Source organism: Meriones unguiculatus, chromosome 8 (genome assembly GCF_030254825.1).
Source record: "Meriones unguiculatus strain TT.TT164.6M chromosome 8, Bangor_MerUng_6.1, whole genome shotgun sequence".
Classification (NCBI taxonomy): domain Eukaryota; kingdom Metazoa; phylum Chordata; class Mammalia; order Rodentia; family Muridae; genus Meriones; species Meriones unguiculatus.
Genome location: NC_083356.1, coordinates 49,714,740 through 49,739,518, shown reverse-complemented (window position 1 = coordinate 49,739,518; position 24,779 = coordinate 49,714,740). Strand labels below are relative to the sequence as shown.

The 24,779-nt window shown below is 36.2% G+C and overlaps 1 protein-coding gene across 7 annotated transcripts in view; it reads right to left on the bottom strand.

Moving 5' to 3' along the window:
* Trps1 (transcriptional repressor GATA binding 1) overlaps positions 1 to 24,779 on the bottom strand; it is a 240,359-nt gene that overhangs the window by 192,520 nt on the left and 23,060 nt on the right. For all 7 annotated transcript variants that reach the window (XM_060389423.1, XM_060389422.1, XM_060389426.1 and 4 more), the window contains exon 2: positions 3,466 to 4,394. In XM_060389423.1, the coding sequence (XP_060245406.1) occupies positions 3,466 to 4,392 (927 nt within the window). In that variant the 5' untranslated portion in view covers positions 4,393 to 4,394. The remainder of the gene's footprint in view (positions 1 to 3,465; positions 4,395 to 24,779) is intronic.

Here is a 24,779-nt window from a genome sequence, read left to right as displayed (position 1 = left end):
TCTGAAAGCTAAAAGCTCCCCCATAAAGATGATGCAAACGCCCTAATGCACAGCACATTAAGCCCTAATGAAACAGCAGAGTCGGCGTTGTTAATGCAAGCCTCCATTCAGAGAAGGTTTAAATATAAGCATAATAAAGCAGATTAAAAAGAAAAAGGCTGTAATTACTTTTTAAAGAACTCAATCTCTTGTCCTATTATTGGTCTACTTGCGAGCCTCAAAGGCTGAATGCAGATAGTAAAAATGACATGAGGCTTGACAATCATACCATATCCATTATTTTCAACTATGTAAGAAAAAAAAAACTGATAAAACAGAGAGGGGACGAAACATTGGGAAACCAGCATCCTTAGTCAATCAAGTAGTTCAGAGCTAGTCATTATCTTCTCCTCCTTTTCATGTTGTTGATTATTTTCTTTTGGATGTTTGCATTTCATTGTTTTTAGTGTGTATTTGAGGAGGTCATTTCTTTTCTTAAGAAGATGATCTCTTTTCTGTTCTCAGGTCTGTGCAAACCACTACAAGATTTACACCAGAGGACCTCATGAATTCTTCATACCAAAATATGACAGTTGTGGTTCCAAAGTGGTTGTTGTGGTTAGTCTTCACCTATTCTCAGTTCTACTTCTACAGGGCAAGTAGTTTGGAATATCATTTGCATAGATGTCAATATTGTCATACAATATCTGTGCTATTGAATTTTCAAATGTTCCTCCAAATAGCATATATTTTCAGTTTATAATGTATATTTCAAAATCTAAGAATTTGTTTAAATTATTCCATCTTCAAAATTATCTATCTTATATTTGCAGTCAAGTTGGTTCCATTTATATAAACTATTCATGTCAAACCAAACTATAGATCAAAGCCACAAAGTCCTCTGAGTTCTTTCCCCTGTTCCTTTTTTTGTTTGTTTTTTTTTTTTTTGGTCTAAAGTGTCATAAATCTAGCATTAACTGCCAACTGCTCCAAATGTTCAGAAAAAGATTAATTATAAGATTAATGAATGGTTCTTCCATTTCTGCCATTGACTTAAATTTGTGTAGTTCAGTAAATGATTCCTGAAATTGTTCACAATACTGGTATCTAGAGAAATATTTAATTAGAGTATATACAAGCCATTAACTTATAACTACTATTATATGTATGTATGGATGGATGGATGGACAGATGGATGGATTGATATACATGTTTCTTTTAAAACTCTTCATTAAGGAAATTTTGTAGTCAGTATTTTACCTCAGGCAGTTTTTAGTCAAAACAGTTCAAGTGCCCAAAGAAAGCACTAGTCAAACAAAATTTCTGCAGCATAAATATTTAAGGGGAAAAAGAGATTTCAAACATGTCTTTATTGTTGAATATACGTAGAGTTTGTTTGGTTTGTGGTTCAGCATGGAAACTAAAAGGTTACTTATCTTGGGACATGTTCCTCCATCAGTATCAGGGATGTATGCAGCATATGTTCAAAATCAGCATTGATTCATAGTGTACTTAGTGTTCTCTTCATGAAAATAAAAACTTTCTCTAGATTTGGCCCCTATATCCCTCTACTTCCTTGAGAGAAACACCTCCTTTCCCCACGGACTGGTTTTAGTCAGTTGATCGCAGGGTTAGTTCTCTTCAACTAAAGAAGAGAATAAACACTAACAAGATCACCCTCCAGGCTGTGGTTTCCTATCACTTTTCTTCTTCACTGTATGTGCTGTAGAGGTTTAGTACATAGCAAAATCTACGATCAGCTGCTTTACTTCCAAACTCAGATAGCTCACACATCTGTTTCATTTCTAAAATCACTGCCCAGGAAAAGTGTTCCACCCAAACATAAACTTTACTATAAATAACAAGAACTTAACAAATAACTATTTGGGGGAAATGGAAGTGTGTTTAAAATCTGAATTCTTCCAAACCCTCGGCCTTAGTAATCTTTTTAGAGCCTTCCTGACAGCCGGGATCAGCTTCCCTCAGAAGTCGTCCCCAGAGTGAACAAGCTGAAACTGCCGGAAATCCAGGTATTAACATCATATTACTTGCTAATTATAAAACACCGTTTCACATACTGACATTATGCACTTCCAACCCTTTTATCTAAAGCACGTATTTGCTTTCCAAATCAGAGTTTGACAGCGGAGTGTATCTGACACAAGACAGTGAAATGATCTTTAATAAGACAGGAGTTCAAAGCATGCAGCTTTCATGCATAATAACTATGTTGCCTTAATTCGCTGCTCCATGGAAATCATTCTATTTGTAGAAATTCACTGAGAAGCTGGAAAATTTAAAGATGAAACTGGCTTTTTAAGTTTTCTTCATATCTCTTTTCAAATGGTGATGGCCATTCTACACTGAAAGAACTGAGAAATTTCTATCCTGATCATTCCTACAAATATTGCAAAATAGCTTACACTTGTCCGCTGTAACCACTCTCTATATCTTTCTTAATTGATGCTGGTCAGTAGAAAGGTATTGAAATGAGGTGCTGTGGCTAGAAAGCTGATGAAAATGACTACCAAGGGGCTTAAGGTAGTCAAGAAGTGCCATGGGAACTCCTCATGAGTTTTATGGTATGTCTAATAATTCGTACATAAGGTTAATATTAACCACCACATACTTTGTGATCTCCTGGTCTGGTAATACAGTAACAATTTATATAATGTAACAGATCCTAATGCTCTTTGTTTGACTGGACATCAGCTTGAATTGTACTAAAATCACCAAACTTAAAACTAACTACTGAATTTCTTTAAATACACTTCCATGTTTCTTTCTAATTGAAATTATACTTTAGGGTTTTTCATATTATTTATGCTTTCAACTGAGGGCAAAAAAACAAACAAACAGTAGTGTGTGGGGCTGGAGAAAGGAATGCTTCTTTGGCTTACATCAAAATTATTCTCCGCATCCTATTACTTCAAGTCTCATTGAGGTTTTTAGTCAACGTAAAATGTTGTTTTCAATTTTCATTTGTAATTATCTTGATATTTCAAGTCAATGTCTCTGTCACTGTCAATATGACCCAACTCTACTCAGACCAACTATAAAATCAAATACTAATTTAAGATATTCAAAAAACTGTCCCAGGAGAAAGATTAGAGGAGAAGCCTCATAGTGTGAAGTAGAACAGGCAATGAGATATCATGATGAGCAATCAGAGATCTCTACCATCATTAGAAGGCTGAAATATCTAACTACCATGAAGTAGATCAAGAAATATGATTCTTAGTTAATTCCATGAAAATACTTTTCCAAATCGAATGAAAATTATATGTTTTTCCCATAATCAGAAGTTAAAGTCTACTATGAATACACATTTGAATGAAACAGAAACGAAATATACACATCTTTTCTATAGGGTCTAAAAATTATATATCTGTTCTTGGGATCTCGCTCTGAATATGATACATGAATCACATTTCATCACTAGTTACTTTTTTTCTCCTCCTAGAAATCACAAGAGAAAACACAAACCTGTACATCATAGGTCCCGTTTAGCAAAGCAGGCCGTGAAGAGCTGATATCCTGTAGCACGCCAGAAAGCACAGAGCGGTTGACCTTCTGGAAGTCTTTGGAATGGCTGAACTGCACCATGTTATGAAGGGCCAGGATTTTGCTGTCCAGCTCAGCATCCTGCCTGGTGCGATTATGCAGTCCTAAGTGATACTTTCGGAAGTGCTTAATCAGATCTGTGGGGTCATTGCCATAGTAACCGTATCCACAGATATTGCATTTAAAATCCTGAAGCTCTGGAGACAGAGGTGCCGGGTCTGGGTTGTCATTCACCAGTAAGTCAGTTTTGGGTTTACTCAGTCTGACACCCCCATCTGAAGGCACTTGTGGGTTTTTTGAGGCCACGGAAACTGGACTCAAACCTTGACAGTTGGCTTGACCACTCTGCACTGGCCCTGTTTCCTCAGTAGCCTTTGGTGACATTTTATGCTCTTCCTTTGTCTCCAATGAATCCCCTGATGGGGTGTACGCCATATCTTGAGGGTCATCTGCCTCTGCTCTTTGAGGAGACTTCAAGGGCTCGCAGACTCCCCCAGCAGCTGGAGATGAGAAAGCCAACATATTTCTGTCTGTTACCTCATCATGTGGGAAGGAGGCAAGGTTTCCTCCCTTACTGGGGCTTTCATAATTGAAGCCAGCCTTCTCACTCAGGCCTGAGATTTGCAAGTCCTTCTTACTGCTGGAAGATGGCTCTTGGCCATGCACGCTGTGTTCCTCTTTCGTGTTCAGTTCTGCAGCATCACTCTGATCTGTATTTTCTGACATCTGATCTGCAGAAAATTCTTTGTTCTTTCCAGATACCTTGCTTTCTGTAGCTATTGGCTCCAGGGTTTGACCCTCGCCTTCACTAGCAACGTTTCTCAGAGGGGGGTTCTTTTTCCGGACCATATCTGTGAACACATAGGCAAAAGTAGGTTCATGGTTATTTGAAGATTATGCACAGGTAATCCAATCTGGAATATTTTATTTAGTCAAGTCAAGGTTTTTTAAGGTGCACAATAAAATAGTTCCTCTAAAAGGGGTAAAAATAGCTTCAAATGGGAAAAGACAAATAAAAAAAGAGGCAAACAGACAAAAGCAAATCATTGATATTTGGAACTGTTGAACACAGAGGCTGGCTGACCTAATCTTTTAAAGTGTGCTCTGAATATTGAAAGACTCATATCCCTAACATTAATCATTCTTACCCTTCCTATTTTTGCTTTATTTTATTTATTTTCAATATGGGCAAAGAGAATAACACATATTTAAACAAGTTATAGCTTAGCTAAATAGATACATAGATACATAGATAGGTGAATTTACTATGCTTATAGAATGTACATGCACATGTTTAACTTTACAAAACACATACTGAATAATTACTTCCAGGAAAATCATATTTTCATGATATTTTTATATTGTTACACTGACATGGTAATAATTTCAAAAAAAATATTCGTGTCAAAAATACACAGACAGCTGTGTTATGAACTGAGAGAAAACTGTCCACTTACTACCAAAAAAGAGGAAAATGAACATTTCTGCTCTGCACCACCAAAAATTTATTTAAAACATATAGGTACCATACTGGAGGTGGGAAGTATGGCTCAACATTCACCACAGTGACAAGTCGGATTTCACTGGGATTCCACAGCAGGATGTGGAAATAAGTTATGCCTGTCGTTTCTCACCTAGAGAACAGTGTGGAAGCTGATGCAGGTCACTGTCATCCTAAGGAGGGAATGATACAATCTTAGCAATTTTTGGTGGGTTTCTTCCCATGCTAGCTCTACTAACTGTGCCTTAGGCCTTACTAACATCAGTGACTAAAGTGAAACTTAGAACCAAGTGATAAATCCCTGTACAGGGATGTATAGAGTAGAACTATAATAATACTGAAAAATAAATAGTCTCCTACAAACTAACGGTCATATTAAGTTGACAATGGAGCTCTATGGCCTTTGTTCTCTAAGCTCTAGATAAAAATAAATAAATAAATAAATAAATAAATAAATAAATAAGAAATTAAAAAAAAAATCTCAAGTGTTGCCTAAGCCACCACTCAAAATGTCTATATGTAAATTCTACCTGCTTCTTAAAGAAGAAGCTTTCTTTACTTTCAGCAGGTTCTGCTGTGAGGACCAGTTTAGTAGAGCAAGTTACACCACAACTATTGAAAAATCTAAATTAATAGCATAGCATAGCTGGTGTCCTCTGCAAATCTTCAGTGAGCTGCAGGACCTCACTAGCCAGAAAGGCACCGGTGGATCTTTGTTTCTGAATACCCCTAGTCAAACAAACTGTTGTGATATGAATCACTGAACAAGATAATGTGTTAGAGGTGTAAGCAATTCTTGATACGGTGATATTTCACTTAAGCACTACAGTGTTCTCCTTACTTAAAAATAATATCATTTTATCATAGTTCCATATAATCTCCCTCATGGAGCAACTAAAATAGGGTAAAAGAGTGAAGATTCAAGACAAAATGTTAGTCAGGGGGCAACATTGGCCTGTGGAAATGAGGAGGAATGTGTACCTTTCCTTGTTGGTCCAGGAGAGCCTCAAGACACAGGTTAACTATGTTTTTATTTAATGTTTGAACTTCAATGTTGCTTTTATTGACAACTTTTTAAGATACCTACATTTGTCTGCCAGATGAGACTCTAGTAGCCTTGGGAGGACATGTGAAAGAATACAAGGAAATTGTAGTGGTAACTATCCAAGAGAGAAACTCGAAGAAGAAAAAAAGAAGAATCTAAGAAATCAATCATTGTTTAAACTATAAATGTAAACAACAACAACAACAAAAAAAAAACTGCTCTAAGTCAGACATGATGGCATGCACTTGTAGTTGCAACAATTGAGGGTAGTGAAAGAGGATCAGCTGAGCCCAGGAATTCTGGGCCAAACTGTAGAGAGAAGGGGGGTGTTGGGGGAGAGGGGAGCTTTTATGTATATTTATAAATTTACAAGCATATCTTAAGTATGTATACTTTTATATGCGTACACATATTTATGCACTTATATTGAAACTTGACCTAGAAGACGGGGTACTCGAGTTCATAACATCAGGTGTTCCTGCATGTAAAAAAGATATTAGTTTGGAGACACCTCTTGGCTCTCCTTCCGGAATTCTGAAGTTTCTTCTACATTATACATCATCTCATCGATATCTATTACAATTTAGTCCTTCTTTGGTCAAGTTCTTAAAACCCTAAAATTTCCTGTCACCTTTTCTGCTTAACTTACCTACATTTTAATAATGACTAACTGAAATTACATGAATGAGGTTGCTCAAATCTGCAGAAAAAATTCTGTATGAAAAGCAGAATGTCTGTAGAAATCATAATCTGATTCATTAAGGTTACCCATCTATCAAAACGAAAAGTGAATGGTTTATGCCCATATATTAATGTCAAAGTGATTGGAAAAATGACAAGGGAACTAAGATAAAATACTTAAAAGTGAATTGATCTAAATATATTCATATTAAAAAACAGTCATTCTTCAAAAGAAAGAAACATTTTAGATCTCTGCTGATTTATCATTATCATGAAAAATGTAGTGGGTCAAAGGTTAAAAATGACTCCACCAGCATCATTGTCAGTTTCTAAGGAAAAAAAATAAAATTTAATTAAATTATTATCTTCCCAAATTTTACTTCCTTTTTCCACCCAGGAGCAGACCATCAGAAAGCATATGACTCACGGATGCCTTATGCTCAACAGAGTCCTTAATAATATACATCGCAAAGAAAGTTGAACTGCTAAAACTTCAAAGAAGAATCAGAGAGGTCATTTGGGTTTTATATTGTGCTGTGGGGGGTAGGGGCATGTTCTTTTTAGTCTCTGCTTTTAAAAAAATCTGGTTAATTTATTTAAGTATACTTTGAAGTAGCTATAGAAAAAATATTTTTGCTGGAATTATATCATCGTAATTTTTCAGAGTGACATATTATGTAAATATAAGCACATTTGCAATACTTCTGAGTGGAAGAAACTCCCCCCTCAAGTCATAAGTTAGAGAGCACAAACCATAGCCACCAGCTATCATCTCTAAGACAAATAACAGATTGCACGGTGTTTCACTGTGTGCCAAGAACTTTTCTAGGGAACCTTTTCCCTTGAAGAAATACATCACATACTTGTCAAATCATACCCAGCATTAACTTCATAGGGCATGTGGGTGGCTTTAGAGGACTTTTTACAGGTATTGATTCTATTTGTCAACTATCAGGAAGCTAATTGTCTTAGAAGATGCTTGGAGAACATGGAAGACATTTTGAGAGCTGATCTGTATATCTGTAAAGCAAAAGACACAGAAAAAAAAAAGATTCCCTTCCTAAATAATGTACACATGATTGTGCGTGTCACACCTAAAATACATCCACATTATAGCACCTTGGACTGGTAAAAATATCTGATAAAATCCCAGGCAGATGTGAGACAGAATCTTTCCTTTTTGGGTTTTAAAAATACAGCAAGACTGAATCTTTTTCTCAAGGTGGCTCTTTCTCAGAAACAGGAAACTTAAGTCTTTCGTTTATCTGGACAATGTGAATGCACCAATAATGATGTAGCTCTATTTCATATATCTGCATACACATTTAAATACATACAGGTAAACATATCTACACACTCACACATATGTACATAAATATATGCACTTCTACGCTTATGGTTCGTAGTCCAACTATCCCTGCCTGCAATCAATAATCAAATGGCCTGACCAGACAAATCAATTTTTAGAGAAATGTGAAAGAAACTAAATTCACATTCAGTGCAATGAAAGCTCAGATTGGCGTCCACCGAATGTTTAAAGGAAGCAATGTAAAGTATATGTTCTTTGTGCTAGCTTGGCCTCAAACAAACCAAAGAATGGAAACAAGAGAAGGGAGGACAGGAAGTCACATTTCCAGTTTTCAATGTGACTGACAGCACTGATAGGTTTAAGATAAACCCCTCCTCTTTTCTGAACCTTTTATCTGTATAATGGAAGAATTTAATTATTTTTTTCTGTTTTCTCTGGCTGTGACTATAATGACCATGGTAACCATGTTTTAATTTCATCATTGTCCAATTTCTTTTAAACATGATGAAATATAAAACCACTAACAACTACTGGTGTCCTAAACCACCACACACCGCACACACGCACACACACACGCACACACACAAGCACACACACATGCACACACATGAATGTTCTTCACTCAGTGATTGACTTCCTTCACCATTCAGCATCAGCGTGAGAGAAACACAAGTATGGTTTAATTATACTCTTTCTCCTTAACTTCAAAGAGAAAAACATGTTCAAAAAATCAAGTGAAATGATTATAAAGGATCATCACTTTGAATAGCTTTCTAAACGTCTTCTCATGCATGAACCTGCATACATATAAATATATATAAATACATATATATGCACATATTCATCCTCAACAACCCTGCAAAAGTTAGGAAGGTTACTTTGTGTAATCTGACCCCACCCTGGAATCTTGTTGAGTATGAGTAGTAAGGAGCAGTACTTATTTTCATAATATATAATACCAGATGACTTGTTCCCTTTTTTCAGATAATAAAACTTTCAAGTACTTGAAATCAAAGTTAAGCATAAAAAAAGAAGTCATCATGGTCTAATCATTAATAAGAAGATGTTTTATACTATGCTTGCTTATATCACTAGCATAAAGTACAAAGTTATTAATTACACATTTCTTGTAGCTTTTATGAAAAAATTAAAGGATAAAAAGAATAAAATGTTCCTTTTGATCAAAAGTCTCCCACAAAGAATCTAAAGAATTAAGCAACTGATAGCAAAATAAAAGGGAGGTCAAGTCTTAGACCTATAGCAAACTAGATAGCTTCCATATGAACACAGGAAGTTTCTTCTTCAAGGAACATATGTGTCTGCTCATTGGATTGGGGGGGTGGAAACCACTTGAATCCTGTCTACTCCATATATACAGATCAAAATCAGACTGCTTAAGTGAACTATAAAATGCAAGAGACACTGTTTATCCAATTCACAAACCCAAGCATTACTGAAGAAGTTTAAATGTTTTCTATGCCTTCAGATTCTAGGGCAAGACTTCAAGGGTAGATAGCGCTTTTTTGTTGTAAAAAAAAAAAAGAAAAAAAAACACGCTTCCAACTCCATAAGCTCTATGTCAAACCTTTTCCTTTGCTAGCCATTTCTATTAAATTTTAATTTTGAAACTTTAACATCCTAAATCTTTAAAGGTATTTTTGGACAATTTAAATGTTTTCCATATTTAAATGTCATCACTTTTGAACATCTCCATTAAATAAATTTCTTATTAATTCAGACCAAAATCATCTAAAATGATTACTTCTAATAACATACTTCCAAACACAAAGTCTGTTAATAATCATCTGGGCACTAGAACTCAGGTAAACTCCTCTGAGAGATAAAATGCACACCCTTTCAATAAGTGTTAAGGTTAGATCAAATAAATATATTAGGCTATTATATAATCATACTTTCTTCTCTATATTTTAAATATATATTTCCAAATAGAGTAGTCTATATTAGAAAAGATCATGTATACATATTAAAAATGTTCACTGATGATTTTATTTTTAAAAAAAATTATGAAAAAAATCTTCAAAGGCTTTACGCTATGTCTGACTATATATCTGAGAACACTAAGACATGCATTATTTTCTCTAAGTGGAATAACTAAAGAACAAATACGTACATTGTAGTGTCAAAATCAGAGAGGAATGATTCTCATTTCAAAAACAAATAAGAGTGAAATTCATTAGCACACACATACACAGTTTTCCTTATTTTTCTCAAAGAAAACAAGAGTCTCTACAATAAAAATTGCTGATTTAATCCAACTAATGTGAATGACCCACAAACTATGCTGGTTCACTAATTTGCATCTGAGCAGCCTTCACTTTATCCTTTACTTCTTGCTAAACTTAACTTAACACTAGTTATTGGGCAAATGACCAATCAGTGTCAAGTTAAAAAAGAACAGCTTATAGCAACATATGAGTGAATCTATTTAACAAGATGGCTATAGAGTGAATCAGCATACGATGTAGGAAAGCTAGATATCCACTGATAACAAAAATAGCAGTCTGGCTTTGTGTGTTTGACTTTTGTGCTACAATTTACCCCCAAAATATCTTTGTTTATTAAAGGCAGTTTAATTGTGATATATTTCAGTTACTATATTTCCAATCTGGCATTGAAATAATAAAGGACATTTCAATTATTAATGCAATCCACCAATGTAATTGGTTATTGACAGTTGTTTCCTATAAGAAATCAATGCCACGGAGTTCTAAACCACTTGATAAACTGACGCACACGCACAGAATACAGTGTGCAGCCTGGTGACGCTAATGGAAGCATACCATGAGCACAGCATATTCAGTGAGAATGCTAACTTTTCAATGCACCATGAAGCCAAGGCAAGCACTTTGTTATTGTGGCTAATTATTTGTTTTGTTTTCAAAGAGTACCAAGCTGAACATAACATTTAAAGACACACTGACAATTTATACTACAATATACTGTGTGTCTGGTATTACATGTAAAAGAAAGGTAGAAAACACCACTCTCTCCTAGATGAAGGGAAGTAATCTTGTGCATACATGTACAATGGTTCTTCCTCATGAAACTAAGAAGTAACTTAGAAACCACTGACCTCATCCTTACCATATAATAGGAAGTAGTTTAAAAGGCCTGCACCCATCTAAGGACAAATGGTCTCAGGATAGAACCACAGAAGTGTTCAACAGTTAAAGGCACAAGCATCATAAAGATTTGATGATGCATCCACACAACAGAATGAATTTTTTTTCATTCAATGTTTTCTAAAGCCTAAGTGTGTACTTTGCCTGATTTATTTCCTCCAATTTACAGTACTTACAGTAGACTTTCATGAAGTTAATAAACACATGTAAATAACACAAAATTTGTTTTGTTTTACGTACAAATGGTCCACAAACATGCAAACTAAACATGCATACATACAAAATAAATAAATAAATCTTTCAAAAACAGGTCTACTTATGAAAGCAATGTAGGATAGTGAAGTATAACAAAACACAGTTGTCTGTCTTCTAGGATGATAAATTTCTCTGCATAAATTCTAGAATTACACATGAAATCTAGACATAAATTGTGTACTAGGCTTAGAAAGGGTCCACTATGTCAATCACTTTTGAAAAGTCATTATTTGAGATTATTCTGCCTGTGTTCAGCCAGGTTCAACTAAGCTCTGTCCAGGATTTTGAGATGGTGACTGTTTAAACAGAGATGACACGAAACGCAATAACTTCTCTTATGTTCTTCTCATGATACTGACTTCTTGAAGAGAAATGAAAGACAAGCCCCTGATTGAATTAAGCTGGGTAGGAACTGTATACTCTCTTGCCCCTCCCAGACATCCACAATGTATAGTAGCAATTATAGTATAAGAAGTTTTATGCATTAGAGAAGAGGGAATATGTTCCAATTAGACTAAATTTCCAAATCTCATTTGGCTTCACATCACAGAATTCCACTACCCCACTAAAGTTTCAGTGAATACAGAGAAGGTGCTGCTTCAAGACAGCATGGCTCAAGAAAATTCATAAGCAAGATATCAAAGAATGCATAAAGCAATGTCTTTAATTTGGCAGGGAAACTATGATGTTTTGAATTTGTTTACTGTTTTAAAGAGGTTTGTTGTTTGTTTTTTTTTTTTCAGTACAGGTATCAGTATTAAAGGAAGTTCAAAACACAATGTAATATAATACATAATACTCTAATAGAGTCAATATCTACAATGATGAATAACAGCAAAGGTTTACACTGAATGGAGAAAAGCAGAAGATAAAATATCAATGTAAATTAGATCACAAATCATAGACTTCCGAGTCATATGTTCTTAATAATAGAAGATATACAAGCCAATGTTAACTCTGAGCTCAATACTAATACTCACTACACACAGGGGCTCTAACTTTTCTGCTATTACAGTTTTTAAAGCTATTCTATGACAACAATCTGTTTAAAACATTCTTCCTAAATTTGTCCCATTTTACCATTTTTTATTTCTATGACTGTACGTGTATATATGGAGTGCGTATGTACAAATATGTGCATAAACACACACAGTATATGTGTAGATGTCAAAGGGTAACAATTCCATGTCTTCTAGTGTGGGTACTGAGAATCTCAATCAGGTTATCAGGCTTGTTTGTCAAGGGCTTCTACTAGCTGAACTATCTTATGAACCACTCTCTCATTCTTTTACAGATGATTTAAATTCATTCTATTAAAATGAACAAAATATGGCAAAATGTTTGACAAAATGTGCAAGGTATCAGAGGAAGACTTAAGGTTGCATCAAAATGTATCAAGCTCTGAGATTTACATTCTGTAGTTCTCAACGACTTGAAAGAACGGATATAGTCTCTGGACTCCTCCATGTTTACTATCCTGCTTCCACAAGACCAAGAATAAAGGACAAACAGCAATGCCTGGGACCATGGTTGGAAAACCAGCCTTTAGAGAGTGCATGCTTTTAAAGCAGGAATTAATAACATTATCCTAGCTGGTGATTCTGAGTGATAGAGAGTAACATAAATTGTGTGTCCTCAAGTAGACTCCTTATCCAATGCTTGGGAAGCTTGAACAAATCCCATGGAATGAAGAGCTTTCGTACTCTGTCTTACTGTTAGAATATCCTCTAAGGATTAAGACAGCAGAGAAAATGAGAGATGGGGAGAGAGAAGTAGAGCAGAATGGATTCAAGAGGAACTAGAATAAAGGAGGGAGAAGAAAGGGGGCAAGAGGAGTGAGAAGTGAGAGAGAGGGAGAAGGAAAGACAGAAAGAAAAAGGGAGTTAAGGAGGGAAGGGAGGGATCACACTGAAGTGCTACAAAGATGCTGAATTGATTGAAACAGGGAACACAATGTCTGAAGCAGTTTTAAACACAAAGCTTGAATTGGGGCTAAAGTCCCACTGAGACCTAAAATTGAAAAAAAAAATGACCAAAAATGTAGATTCTTCAGGGACTCAACACTTTTTACTTTACCCATTCACATATAAAAGAACAGCACTTTCCTTGCATGTGGGTGAGAAGACAGAATTAGCAATGGCAGAAATTAGCTCACTCATGAAATATTTCACATAGGTAATGTAATTAATCTTCCATTTCAAGTCCAATGTAAACTCCTTCTATCTACACACCATGCACACACACACACACACAAGCACACACACACACACACACACACACACACCCTTAGAAAGGATTTTCTCCATCTGTACCCCAATTAGTCATTTCCTTTCTTCATCCATCTTCATGGGGACACCTGTCATAACAGAGTAAAGGAATAAACACTTACATAATCCTAGATTCAGGTGTTTCACAATTTGTTTCTTTAAAATCTAACTATCTGAAGAAAACAAAAATTCAGAACTAGACTCACTTCAGGCTTATGATCCTGAATATCCACAGAAATTGAAAGAAATTTTGTAGTGACAAAATATGTTATGTTAATGCTATCTATAATGAGCCAGAACTGGAGCAAAAGTAGATCATCTCTCACCCAGTTTAATTTTGATTGGCTGTCCTGGATAAAACAATATTATATACCAGTTTTACAAATGAAGCAATAGTTAAGCCCTTCGTTAGGCATAGGTTGAGCACTGGGCATACCTGGTTGCTAGTGCCCTAGCAATATGCAATATGCAATATTACTAGGGCACTAGCATATTTGTTGGGCTACTATCTCAGGTCAATGAATGCATAATGACCACTAAATTATTCTAGCCTTTGGACTTGCCTCAAAGCATCCAGCACTAGGGGCTCCAGACTACTATTAAAGTCTATGAGATGTTCTGACTTCTAGGAAGTCTTCTATTGTAGGCACAAAAGAAATTGTTCTTCTGCACTGTAACATTGTACTTCATACACATGGCCTTCAATAGCACTTTCCATACTGAACAATGGTGACTCATTTGTTTTAGGCTGTTCTACCAGACTGTGAATTTCCTAGACCAGAAAATGTCATTACTAACATTGCTGCTAATTAATATTAGCATATCTCCATTCATATGTGCAATATATTAGTCAGATTATTAATATATACTCATTAATATCTGTAAGTATCTACATGCCCACAGTCTTCCAGATTCCTACAGGTTGAACATATCTAAAACTGGGACACATTCCCACAATTGGCAATGTCACACTATGACAGTGATTATTGGAGAGACAGACCAAGGGACATGTGAGTTTTTTTAAAGCTTCATGATATACAAACCTCATGGTATATGACCCTCACAGAGACAAGCCTGAGGTAAAATGCATACTCACATACATTCTTATTGGGTGAACACTCATTAATTCTCTTAAATTCTTCTACATATGACTTATCTTTTCAAGGAAGCCTTAAGTCTCTCGATAGTAAATGGACCCTTGAGACTGCAAGCCCTGAAATTCTAAAGCTGTCTCTTCAACATAATACATTCTAATCAAGACATGCATGTTTAAAGAATTTGTCTTTATTTATGCTGGGTAAAGAACCAACTATCACAGCTCAAGGTCCATGTGCAGGCAGTAAATGCTCACATAGTGAGAAATAAGAACACTTTAACTTCCTTTTTAAAATTATGAGTCAGAAGCTGGGAAGACTGCTTAGTGTTGATAAACTGTTTGCCATGCAAGTTTGTGATATGGAGTCAGAATCCCCAGCACTGACGTAAAAGCTGGCAGGCAAGGGAGCCCACCTGTAAACCCAGCTCTTGAGAAATGAGCACAAATCTGTGAAGCAAACTGTTGAGGTAGAGTAGCCAAATCAGTGAGCTCCAGGTTCAGTCAGACACTTTCTTAGTAATAAAGTGAGTGCACACTGAAGGAGGCACCTGGTGTTAAGCGTTGTCCTTCATCCACATGTGCAGAGACCTGCAGATATATTTAAACGCCTAGATGCCCACAGAGAGGAAAACAAGAACAAACACAAAAATTAAATAGATGTAAAAAAGTGAGCTTAAAAATATAATGCCTGGGGTACAAAAATGATGCGGAAAACATCAAACATTTAGATCAGGCCCCTTAAAACTTAAAACATCTGGAAAGACACAACATCATGTTTAATTTCAAAGACATACAAACACATACCATACGCAGACACACGCATCATTACTCACAGAATGAGTCTTTGCACTGTCAAAGCTACAAACAACCCAAGTATACATGAATAATATAAGAATAAACAGTGAAGTATGTGGTTCTATTATACAATATTATATTGAAAAAATAGATGAAGAAATTACACACAATATATTACTTACAAACACAAGATGCCCAGCACCAGTGAAAGCATAAAATACTCAAAAATGCTGCACGTTATTGCTTGCAGGGTTCCAAACCAAGCAAAGCCAAATTATAGTGTTAACAGTCAGGAAAAATTGATTTTTAGGGGAAGAAATCAAGGTCAAGTTGGGACATGGGAGCTTAAACTACAAATACTGTGCCTCTTGACCCAAAAGGCAGTTGCACAGGTGAATACATTTGGTCATAATTCTTATGATTCTTGTGCTTTTTGGGTTATACTACTTGTGCTCATGTAATTTTTTTTAATTTTTATTTTATGTGCATTAGCATGAAGGTGTCAGATCCCTTAGAATTGGCGTTTAGACAGTTGTGAGCTCCCATGTGTGTGCTGGGAATTGAACTCAGGTCCTTTGGAAGAGCAGACAGTGCTGTTAACCACTGAGCCATCTCTCCAGCCCCTCTTGTAATTTTTTTTAAGAAAACATCAATGTCTCTGTAGAAAGCATAGGCAGATATGCTGAGATGAAATACTGCCGTGGCTACATTCTGATGACCCACCTACAAGACCTCACTGAATAGAGTCACCATTGGTGCCTCAGGCTCATGCTCAGACAAGGAGCTGCTGTGTACTAAAGCAGATGATGGGTTGCGAGAAGGATCAAAATGAGAAATTTAAAGAAAAAAATCTGATTTGAGAAAAAAGGTTGAAACAAGAGATAAAAGCTAAAAATAAGAGCAGAAAACAACAGACCAACAGAGAGAAAGATGATCGGGGACCTTGAAACAAGGAGAAGAAGGAAAACTTTTAATCCAGGACTGTTAACAAGGGTGCCAGGAGGAGTCAAGGGAAAACACGTCTGTAGTTATTAAATGCAAATCATCACGATAATATGATATGCAATTATACAAATATACAATTACATATACGATTATATCTCAGAGACAAGCTAAGTTAAAGTGGATGAGAATCACTTACTAAACATGTACTATTTCCTGCTTATTTATTCATTAGCTTACAGAATTTTCCCACTTACCTCTCAGCAAAATCATACAAGTTATTTATTAACCCCACTTTACAGATGAGAAAACTCGACAGAAAAGAGATTACAGCTGCCTGCTTATCTTAGAAGTCTAGACTGTTCTGTGGCATACAGCCTATTCAAGCCTTGTGTGTTTTCTTCTGTGAATTCACCATCTAAATTCTTTATAAGCTTGAATAAGGACTGCCGTTTATAAAGAAGAAATGTGTAAGATGCTAACCCCACCTAATGGACTTTTCATAAATCTGTGTAAAACAGGAAATCAAGATATTCCATCTCTCAACTCAATACTGATGAGTGACTGCTCAATTTGCATGAAAAAAGTTAATAGGTAAAATTCTATTAGTGTCAACCTTCTACTTGGTTAATATTTTCTATAGACTTTGGCTTCTATTTTCAATTAAATGGTTTCTAAAGTGCACTAGTAACTATCAAAAAAAATTTAAAAACCCACAAAACTTAAATAGGCATTGCTGAAATCATTCTTAAAACTACTTCACTTGTTTTGCAAGTACTATACAATATACAATGAAATTACGTTTTTGTATAGACTTTCTTCCAAGTTTTAAAATATAATTTAGCACTCATGAGGTGCTAAAGAAATGGTAAAAGACCAGAGTCAGCTAAACAATAATCTGAACGACTCATCCATATGAACCAGTTGAGGTGAAAGAATAGTTGAACCAGGCAACCACCATAGCCTAGTGCATGAATGGAAGGAAAACATCAACTGTGTTAAAGAGTGCGAACAAGTTGTAACGGAATTATTCAGGAATGTCTTCTAATGACTAGAAATACTACTTAAGAGAATAGTGTTTCAAACTTTGCTTCTGTAGCTTAAGTACTGAAATAATCAAACAGGTCAAAATGTCCAAGATTGTGCACATTTGTGAAAAAAAAATGAACATGATTTAACTGTGTAATATTTGTATTTTTTTTTTCTAGTAACCAACGTCAACAGTATCTTTTGACATGGTACTCACTTAATTTTCACTCCTATGTCTCATGTAAATATTACCAAGCTGACAAGATATACCGATAACTGAGCTCAAGATCACTGTCAAATTAATATCACACATATTCAGATAACACGGTGCTTCAGGGACATCAAGAAGTCTCTCACTGAGCTTATAGGCTGGGGGAAAAAAACAACAAAAACAACAACTAAGAGGGTACCAGATCCATGTTTGCTCTCCCAAGACAGAGTTCCTAGGATAAAAGTGCTTGTAAGCTGAAAAACAGCAGAAGCTGTCCAAGTAAAAGATGGGACTGGAGGATTCAGGGAGAGCGGCGGGAAAAGCCACGTGAAAAAAGATAAACATGCTTCTTAAAGATTCATTCGAGAAGGTCTGTGGTATTAACAGTCGCCGTGTTTAGGTTAAAATTCTGTGAAACAAAGATGAAAACAATTTCTGTAAAAAAATAAAATAACTATTTCTCAAAAAAGTATTATTGAGAAGTAATTTATCATGTATGTTCACAAAATGTTATGTGAACATTCCATACTAATTGTTTACTTGCTTGGTTACGAATACTACAGTGCCTACACAATTATCATGGCAAACATTTGAAATGAAAAAAAAAATAGCAACTTATAAATATGTATGTTTGTATGTGACTGTTTTGAATTGATCTTCCTGAAAGTTTAATATTCTTGTCCTGAAGAACAAAATAACATATTAAATTTCTAATAACGCTTCTTTTGTTCCATGTCATGAGTTAAGACGTATTAATGGTTCAAAAATGAAAGAAAACAAAGAAGGAGGGAGAAAGAGGGGAGGAGGAAGAGGGCTGGACAGTGCAGCATCAATGTCTTATCTACAGTCTATTCATAGGCAAAGACACTTTACACTTTAAATTTATCAATAAGTTAATTCACCTATAAACTATACAATTATAAGATCCATGATATACTTAAATTCTAAGATAAAAGTTTGCCTGTCTTGGAGAGCTGGCTAGCTTGATCAGAGAAACAAGGCCCACAGTAAATGCCAAAGCTTCAGTGCAGCACAAGATATGATGGAAGCAAAGTGAGCAACACAAACTGCAAGTCTCTTTTTACAAAAACTGAGCACTAACAGTTTACCATTATTAATATCAGCTCTATTCCTTCAAACATAAAATAGAATTCCATGTGGAGGATAGAATTAGGCATACTTGGGATCGAATATTATCTTCACATAAGTTCATGCAGTTTACTGGCAGAGGACAGAAAATGTAACCAGGGATACAGAAGTGAAACAGAGGGCACCTGCCTACTATAAACATATACCGAGAAACCCTGAAAGGTCAGAGCTTAAAAAAAATAGTTGCGTTGAACTGTGTGCTTCCTAAGGCAACTAAAGTAGTTTACCTTTCAGTAAGGCTGGGACACTCCAGAAGCACACTTAAGGGTTCTAAAACGAAGAGAGTAGCAAACAACAACAACAAAAAAGGCATGACATATATATATATATATATACTGAAGAAAAGAAAGGTAAAATGTGAAGGAAAGTTCTAGATTCCAAAAGGAACTCAATTCAATTCTAATCATAAATCTAGTAGAAAAACCTAAGCAAGATATTCTGGGCTCAAAAGAAAATGTCAAATTCCTGACACAAGTTTATAAATGATCAATGACACTCAATCATTGGGATATTGGCATGTAGTCCAAGACTTTAGTTAAATTAGAAATCAGTATCACTATTTTTAGATTCATTACCATATATACCTGTCTAATTGATATCACTCTATTGCCATTCAGATACTACTCTTGGGACCTACAGTCAGTGAAAGGGTGTGTAATAAACATTTGTTGGCTGAATTTATCAAAATTACTAGAATTGATGAAAGTTGTCGAAACCACACCAATAGCATGATTAAAGTAGTTTTCCAAAAGTAAACTGAAAAATAAATGTAAACCTTCCAAAATGAGTCCACATCCTACTAGGGCCCATAGGAGCTCACTTAGGACACTGTTAAAGTCTCAGTGATGATCCTACAAATATGTTGTGGTCTATGAAAATAAGCATCTACCATAAGGGCCAGAGGCCCCTTCCAGCCATGTCTATACAGATGGAACTATGGAAGACTCCACACTGAAGAACCAAAGGTTCATCTGAACTTTTGCTTTACAACAACGCAGAAATCTCCCATTTCTAGCCAACAGGGGCACTCCCTTTTCAAACAGGAGCATTCCCAAGTCAGGTTACTTTTAGCAGGTGTTACTTTTCTGTGTCTACCACAAATTAATTCTTCTAAGCCCCTGGAGTATAACACCAAAGACATAGGCAAAAAGAGTAGAACATGTTGGTTTGTGAATATCTTGTGATATTGCAAGCATCATGAAGGCATCTTCACATGTAAGACACTGCCTGTCATGCCAAAAACATTTGACATTGTTCTCAAGCTTGAGGTAAAGGGTCTTTCAATAATAACTCTGGAATAATGGGTTCTTCTAATAGTTGAGTAGATTAAAGATGAAAGAAAGAAAGAAAGGAAGGAAGGGAGGGAAGGAGGGAGGGAGGGAGGAAGGAAGGAAGGAAGGAAGGAAGGAAGGAAGGAAGGAAGGAAGGAAGGAAGGAAGGAAGGAAGGAGGACACTTACAGGATGCTCATGGACACAAAGAATTATGCACACATATTAAGCAAAAACAATGTGGTTTTGTTCAAGATTTTCTTTTCTTTTTATATTTATCTTTGTACATACATGTCCTTAAACGCAGGGTGTGCATACATGTGTCATGGAGCATGTGCAGATCAGAGGACAATCTCTGGAACAGGTCCTAAACCTCTACCTTTCTTGAGGCAGTATCTCTTGTTCAAGGCTGTGCTCACTGGTTATTGATTTGGCTTTGGAGGATTCTCTTGTCTTAATCTACATATTTTGTAGAAGTGCAAGGAACACAGATGTGGGCACTACCACATCCAGCTTTCCAGGGCCTCTGGTAACTTAAATTCAGGCGCTGATGGTTACACATGAAACTTTGCTGACTGAGCCCCTTATTCGGCACTTTCCCTTTTGAGTTTATCTTAGTTTCCACAATAGCACATGTAATTTGCCTGTTTAACAAAGTTACCCTTAAAGGAACAGTGGCAGAAGAGGGCATAAACTAACAATGTGCATTGAAACAGACTAGTACAGACGGATGCTCTAATTCCCAATACATCATTCCTCTGTAGGATAAGGTTCCAGTAGATGGCACACCTTAGGCATCCTGTGAAGTAAAATAGAAAGGCAACAGAATATCAACATGCATTGGCAGTAAGGGGTATTTTGAACAGATTTCTCATTGTCACACTTTGGGGAAAAAAAAAGTCAGTGATGCTTTGCTTAAATCAATGTTACTGTTGAAGAGTTTCTACACTGACAGTGCAGTACAGATCAAACAGCAGTGAAGTGATTGTAGTCCATGCCACTCTTTAACTCCTCACACCAGCAAGTTCTCTGTGGTGTCATTTACCGTACACTAAACACGAAACATATGATGGCAGTTAGTGCATACAAATCAATATCAGAACTGTTTGAATCCACATCGCTCCTAAAGAATGTCTTAAACAATACAAAGACTGGGAAGTAACTTAATTATCGATTTCTTTGCTTTTGAAGAAAAAGAATATGGCTTATAAAAGGGATTCCAAAGTAATTCCTTATGGGCTGTTAATTTTATGTATCTCCTACTCTCTGAATCAGTTAAATAGACAAGTGTATTACTAAATATTTAAATGATAGTGTCTGAATTTGAAAAAGGTTGTTTTTATATGATGATTATCTATCTATCTATCTATCTATCTATCTATCTATCTATCTATCTATCTTCCCAAAAACTAGTAAAGGGGCTAGCATGCCTTCTTTGCTCCAGGATGCTACCTAAGGAAACATGGAGTTTCCAGCAACCAAAAGACAGTCAAGTCTTCAATTAAAAATTGAATCTTCCCAGCAGACATAGCTGCACAAGCCTATAGATCTAGTACTCCAGGGGCTGAGTTGAAAGGACTGGCACAAATTTCAAGGCCAGCTTGGTCTACAACATGGATTTCAGGATATCTCAGGATGCTTAAGCAACACCCTGTGTCAAAAATCAAAAAACAAACAGAAAATTCTTCAGCAGGGCCTGATGGCACAGGTCTGGACTCCCAATTTCCGAGGGCAGAAGCAGGAAAACTAAAAATTCAAGGCCAGTCTGTGCTACACAGTAAAACTCATTTCCAAAAAGAAAATGTTATAGAAAAAAAGAAGTGGGTTTGGAGATACAGTTCAGTAATCGAGCACTTGCCTATCATGCATTAGACTCTAGGTTCAGTCCTCAGCACTACAAATAATAGTAGCAATAAATTAAATTTAACCCTCCAATTTCTCTAGATTTCATGCAGGCAAAGAAACTAGAGTGTTAACATGAACCAGGGCTTCTTGGGAAAAAGTTGCTAATATCGAAGAAACTACCTTGTCTATCTCTTCTGTTTATTTAGGACTGAAAATGACTTTATCTTTGTGACTGATAACACACCCACTGATGATGAAAAAAAAATGATCCTAATATTTGAATTGGGATAAGCTCTCCGTGAAAAGAAAACCCCTGTATTATTAAAAATGACACCCTAGAATCTCAGGTTTGGAAGGTAGCACTCATTTGGGCCTTCTTTCACATACAGGAAATAAACCTTGAGGCTGAGTCTAACAAAGAGAATTATGAATTTTCCAAGCATTTGGGATCACGCAATCATACTGGAACAACTGCACTGTTTACAGAAACTCAGTATGGCTCTGACTCTGGGTTGGGAGATACAGTGTGGTACAGCCTGCGTTCATCCGTAGCAAGTTTTTTTTGTTTTGTAATATAACTTCAAATATTTTTGAAGAAATATGGTAAAGTGATTATCTGTCTGGAACCAGATCCTTTGACACTGTCGCATTAACTCACAGCTTGTTAAATACTCTGCCATCTTTCTATAACATTCTTTATTATGAGACTAGAATCAGCATATGGGAATTGCTCTTTTCCTGCTACACTGAAGTCATTACTAGCTACTCATCTGTGACATGTACTCTTTTTTGTAACCAGGAAGTTTAGCTTCACAAAATTTAGAAAGTGCCACATTGTTTCTTGGCATCTTTTCAAATATGACATTATTTAAATTTTGGAAAACTCTATCTTAGCAAACACATTAGAGGGTGCCAGGTTAAAGATTGCCCAAAAGGAGCAGCCAGGTCTCTGTGGGAGCCAACCACAGACATTTCTTCTAATCTATAGAGTCACATGCCTTTCATTAGAGGCACATGGAATTATACTAAGCTCAACAAATGCATTTCAAAACAGTTTATCAAATTACCAGCATATAGAAAGAAATTCCAGTTACTGAAGATAAGTATTAGAAAACAACTGTGATGTGGACATGAAAAGCTCCTGGTACTGTCTCTAATTTCCAAAGTCTATATGAGTAGGTCTCGTGTTTGATGCATAGATATTGATATTATCAAACACACACCATACACATACACGAGTAAAATAAAATAAACATAAATATGAATAAAATATATTAAGGTTTATCCTATACTATATGTCTAGTATCCATCAAGGCTGGCTGCAACATCTTCCTCTGTGGCCTGGCAAGGGGTCCCCCTTCCAGGGGAGGTGAACAAAGAGTTCATGTCAGAGACAGCTCCTGGTCCCCTTACTAGGGAACCCACTTGGAAACTGAGCAGCCTATGGGCTTCCTCTGAGCAGGGCAAAAACAAAAATTTCAAAGGGTCTGAAAACTGCTATTTACACTTGATCTTAGGCCGAGAAGTGATGAAAACTGCTATTTAGACACTATCCCTTATTTACCTTTTTGCTCAGAAATGAATGAGCCAGAAAATTCCTATGTATATTTTTTAAATTAAAATTTTTATATTAATTACAGTTTATTCACTTGGTATCTCAGCTGTACCACCCTTCCTCATTTCCTCCCAATCCTACCCTCCCTTCCCTCATCTCCCATTCCCCTCTCCAGGTCCACTGATAGGGGAGGTCCTTCTTCCCTTCCATATGACCCTAGCTAATCAGGTCTCATCAGGACTGGCTGCATTGTCCTCCTCTGTGGCCTGGCAAGGCTGCTCCCCTCCGCAGGGGGATGCTGGTCAAGGAACCAGCCACTGAGTTCATGTCAGTGACACACCCTGTTCCCTTTACTAGGGAACCCACTTGGAGACTGAGCTGTCATAGGCTACATTTGAGCAAGAGTTCTAGGTTGTATCCATGCATGGTCCTTCGTTGGAGTATCAGTCTCAGAAAAGACCGCTGTGACCAGATATTTTGGTTCTGTTGCTGTCCTTGCAGAGCTCCTGTCCCCTCCAGGTCTTACTCTCTCCCCCTTCTTTCATAAGATTCCATGCGCTCTGCCCAAAGTTTGCTTATGAGTCTGAGCATCTGCTTTTATACCATGCTGGGTAGAGTCGTTTAGAGGCCCTCCCCTATCAGGGTACTAGGGAAAGGGCATAGGAAGAGGGAGGATGGGTGGGACTAGGAGACAGTGCGGATACAAAGTGAATAAATTTAAATAAATAAATAAATGAATAAGGAAAAAAAAGAAAGTCTCGGTTTTTTTTTTTTTTTTAATTCTCAAATGGTTTCCAGAAATTCATCCATAAAACTTACATAGGGAAAAGAGAAGTTCTAGTCATCTTTTTCATCAGTACTTTTTCCAAGCACCTACATAAGGGACTTGTAAATTGTATGATCCACACACAGTTTTAATATCAGCACCTGCCAGCAAACATTCAGAATTAGCACTCTTGGCTAGGAACAACTCTGCTAACAAATTAAATAACAATTCTAATGGTTTGCTGTAGCTTCCTCCAGAAAATCCCAAGAAACATCTGTAGCATTTCTTGTATCACTACTAGGAAGTATTGTGTACATCTCTTTGTTTGTTTGTTTGTTTGTTTGTTTTTTAAAGCCTTGATAGTTTTCATGATCACA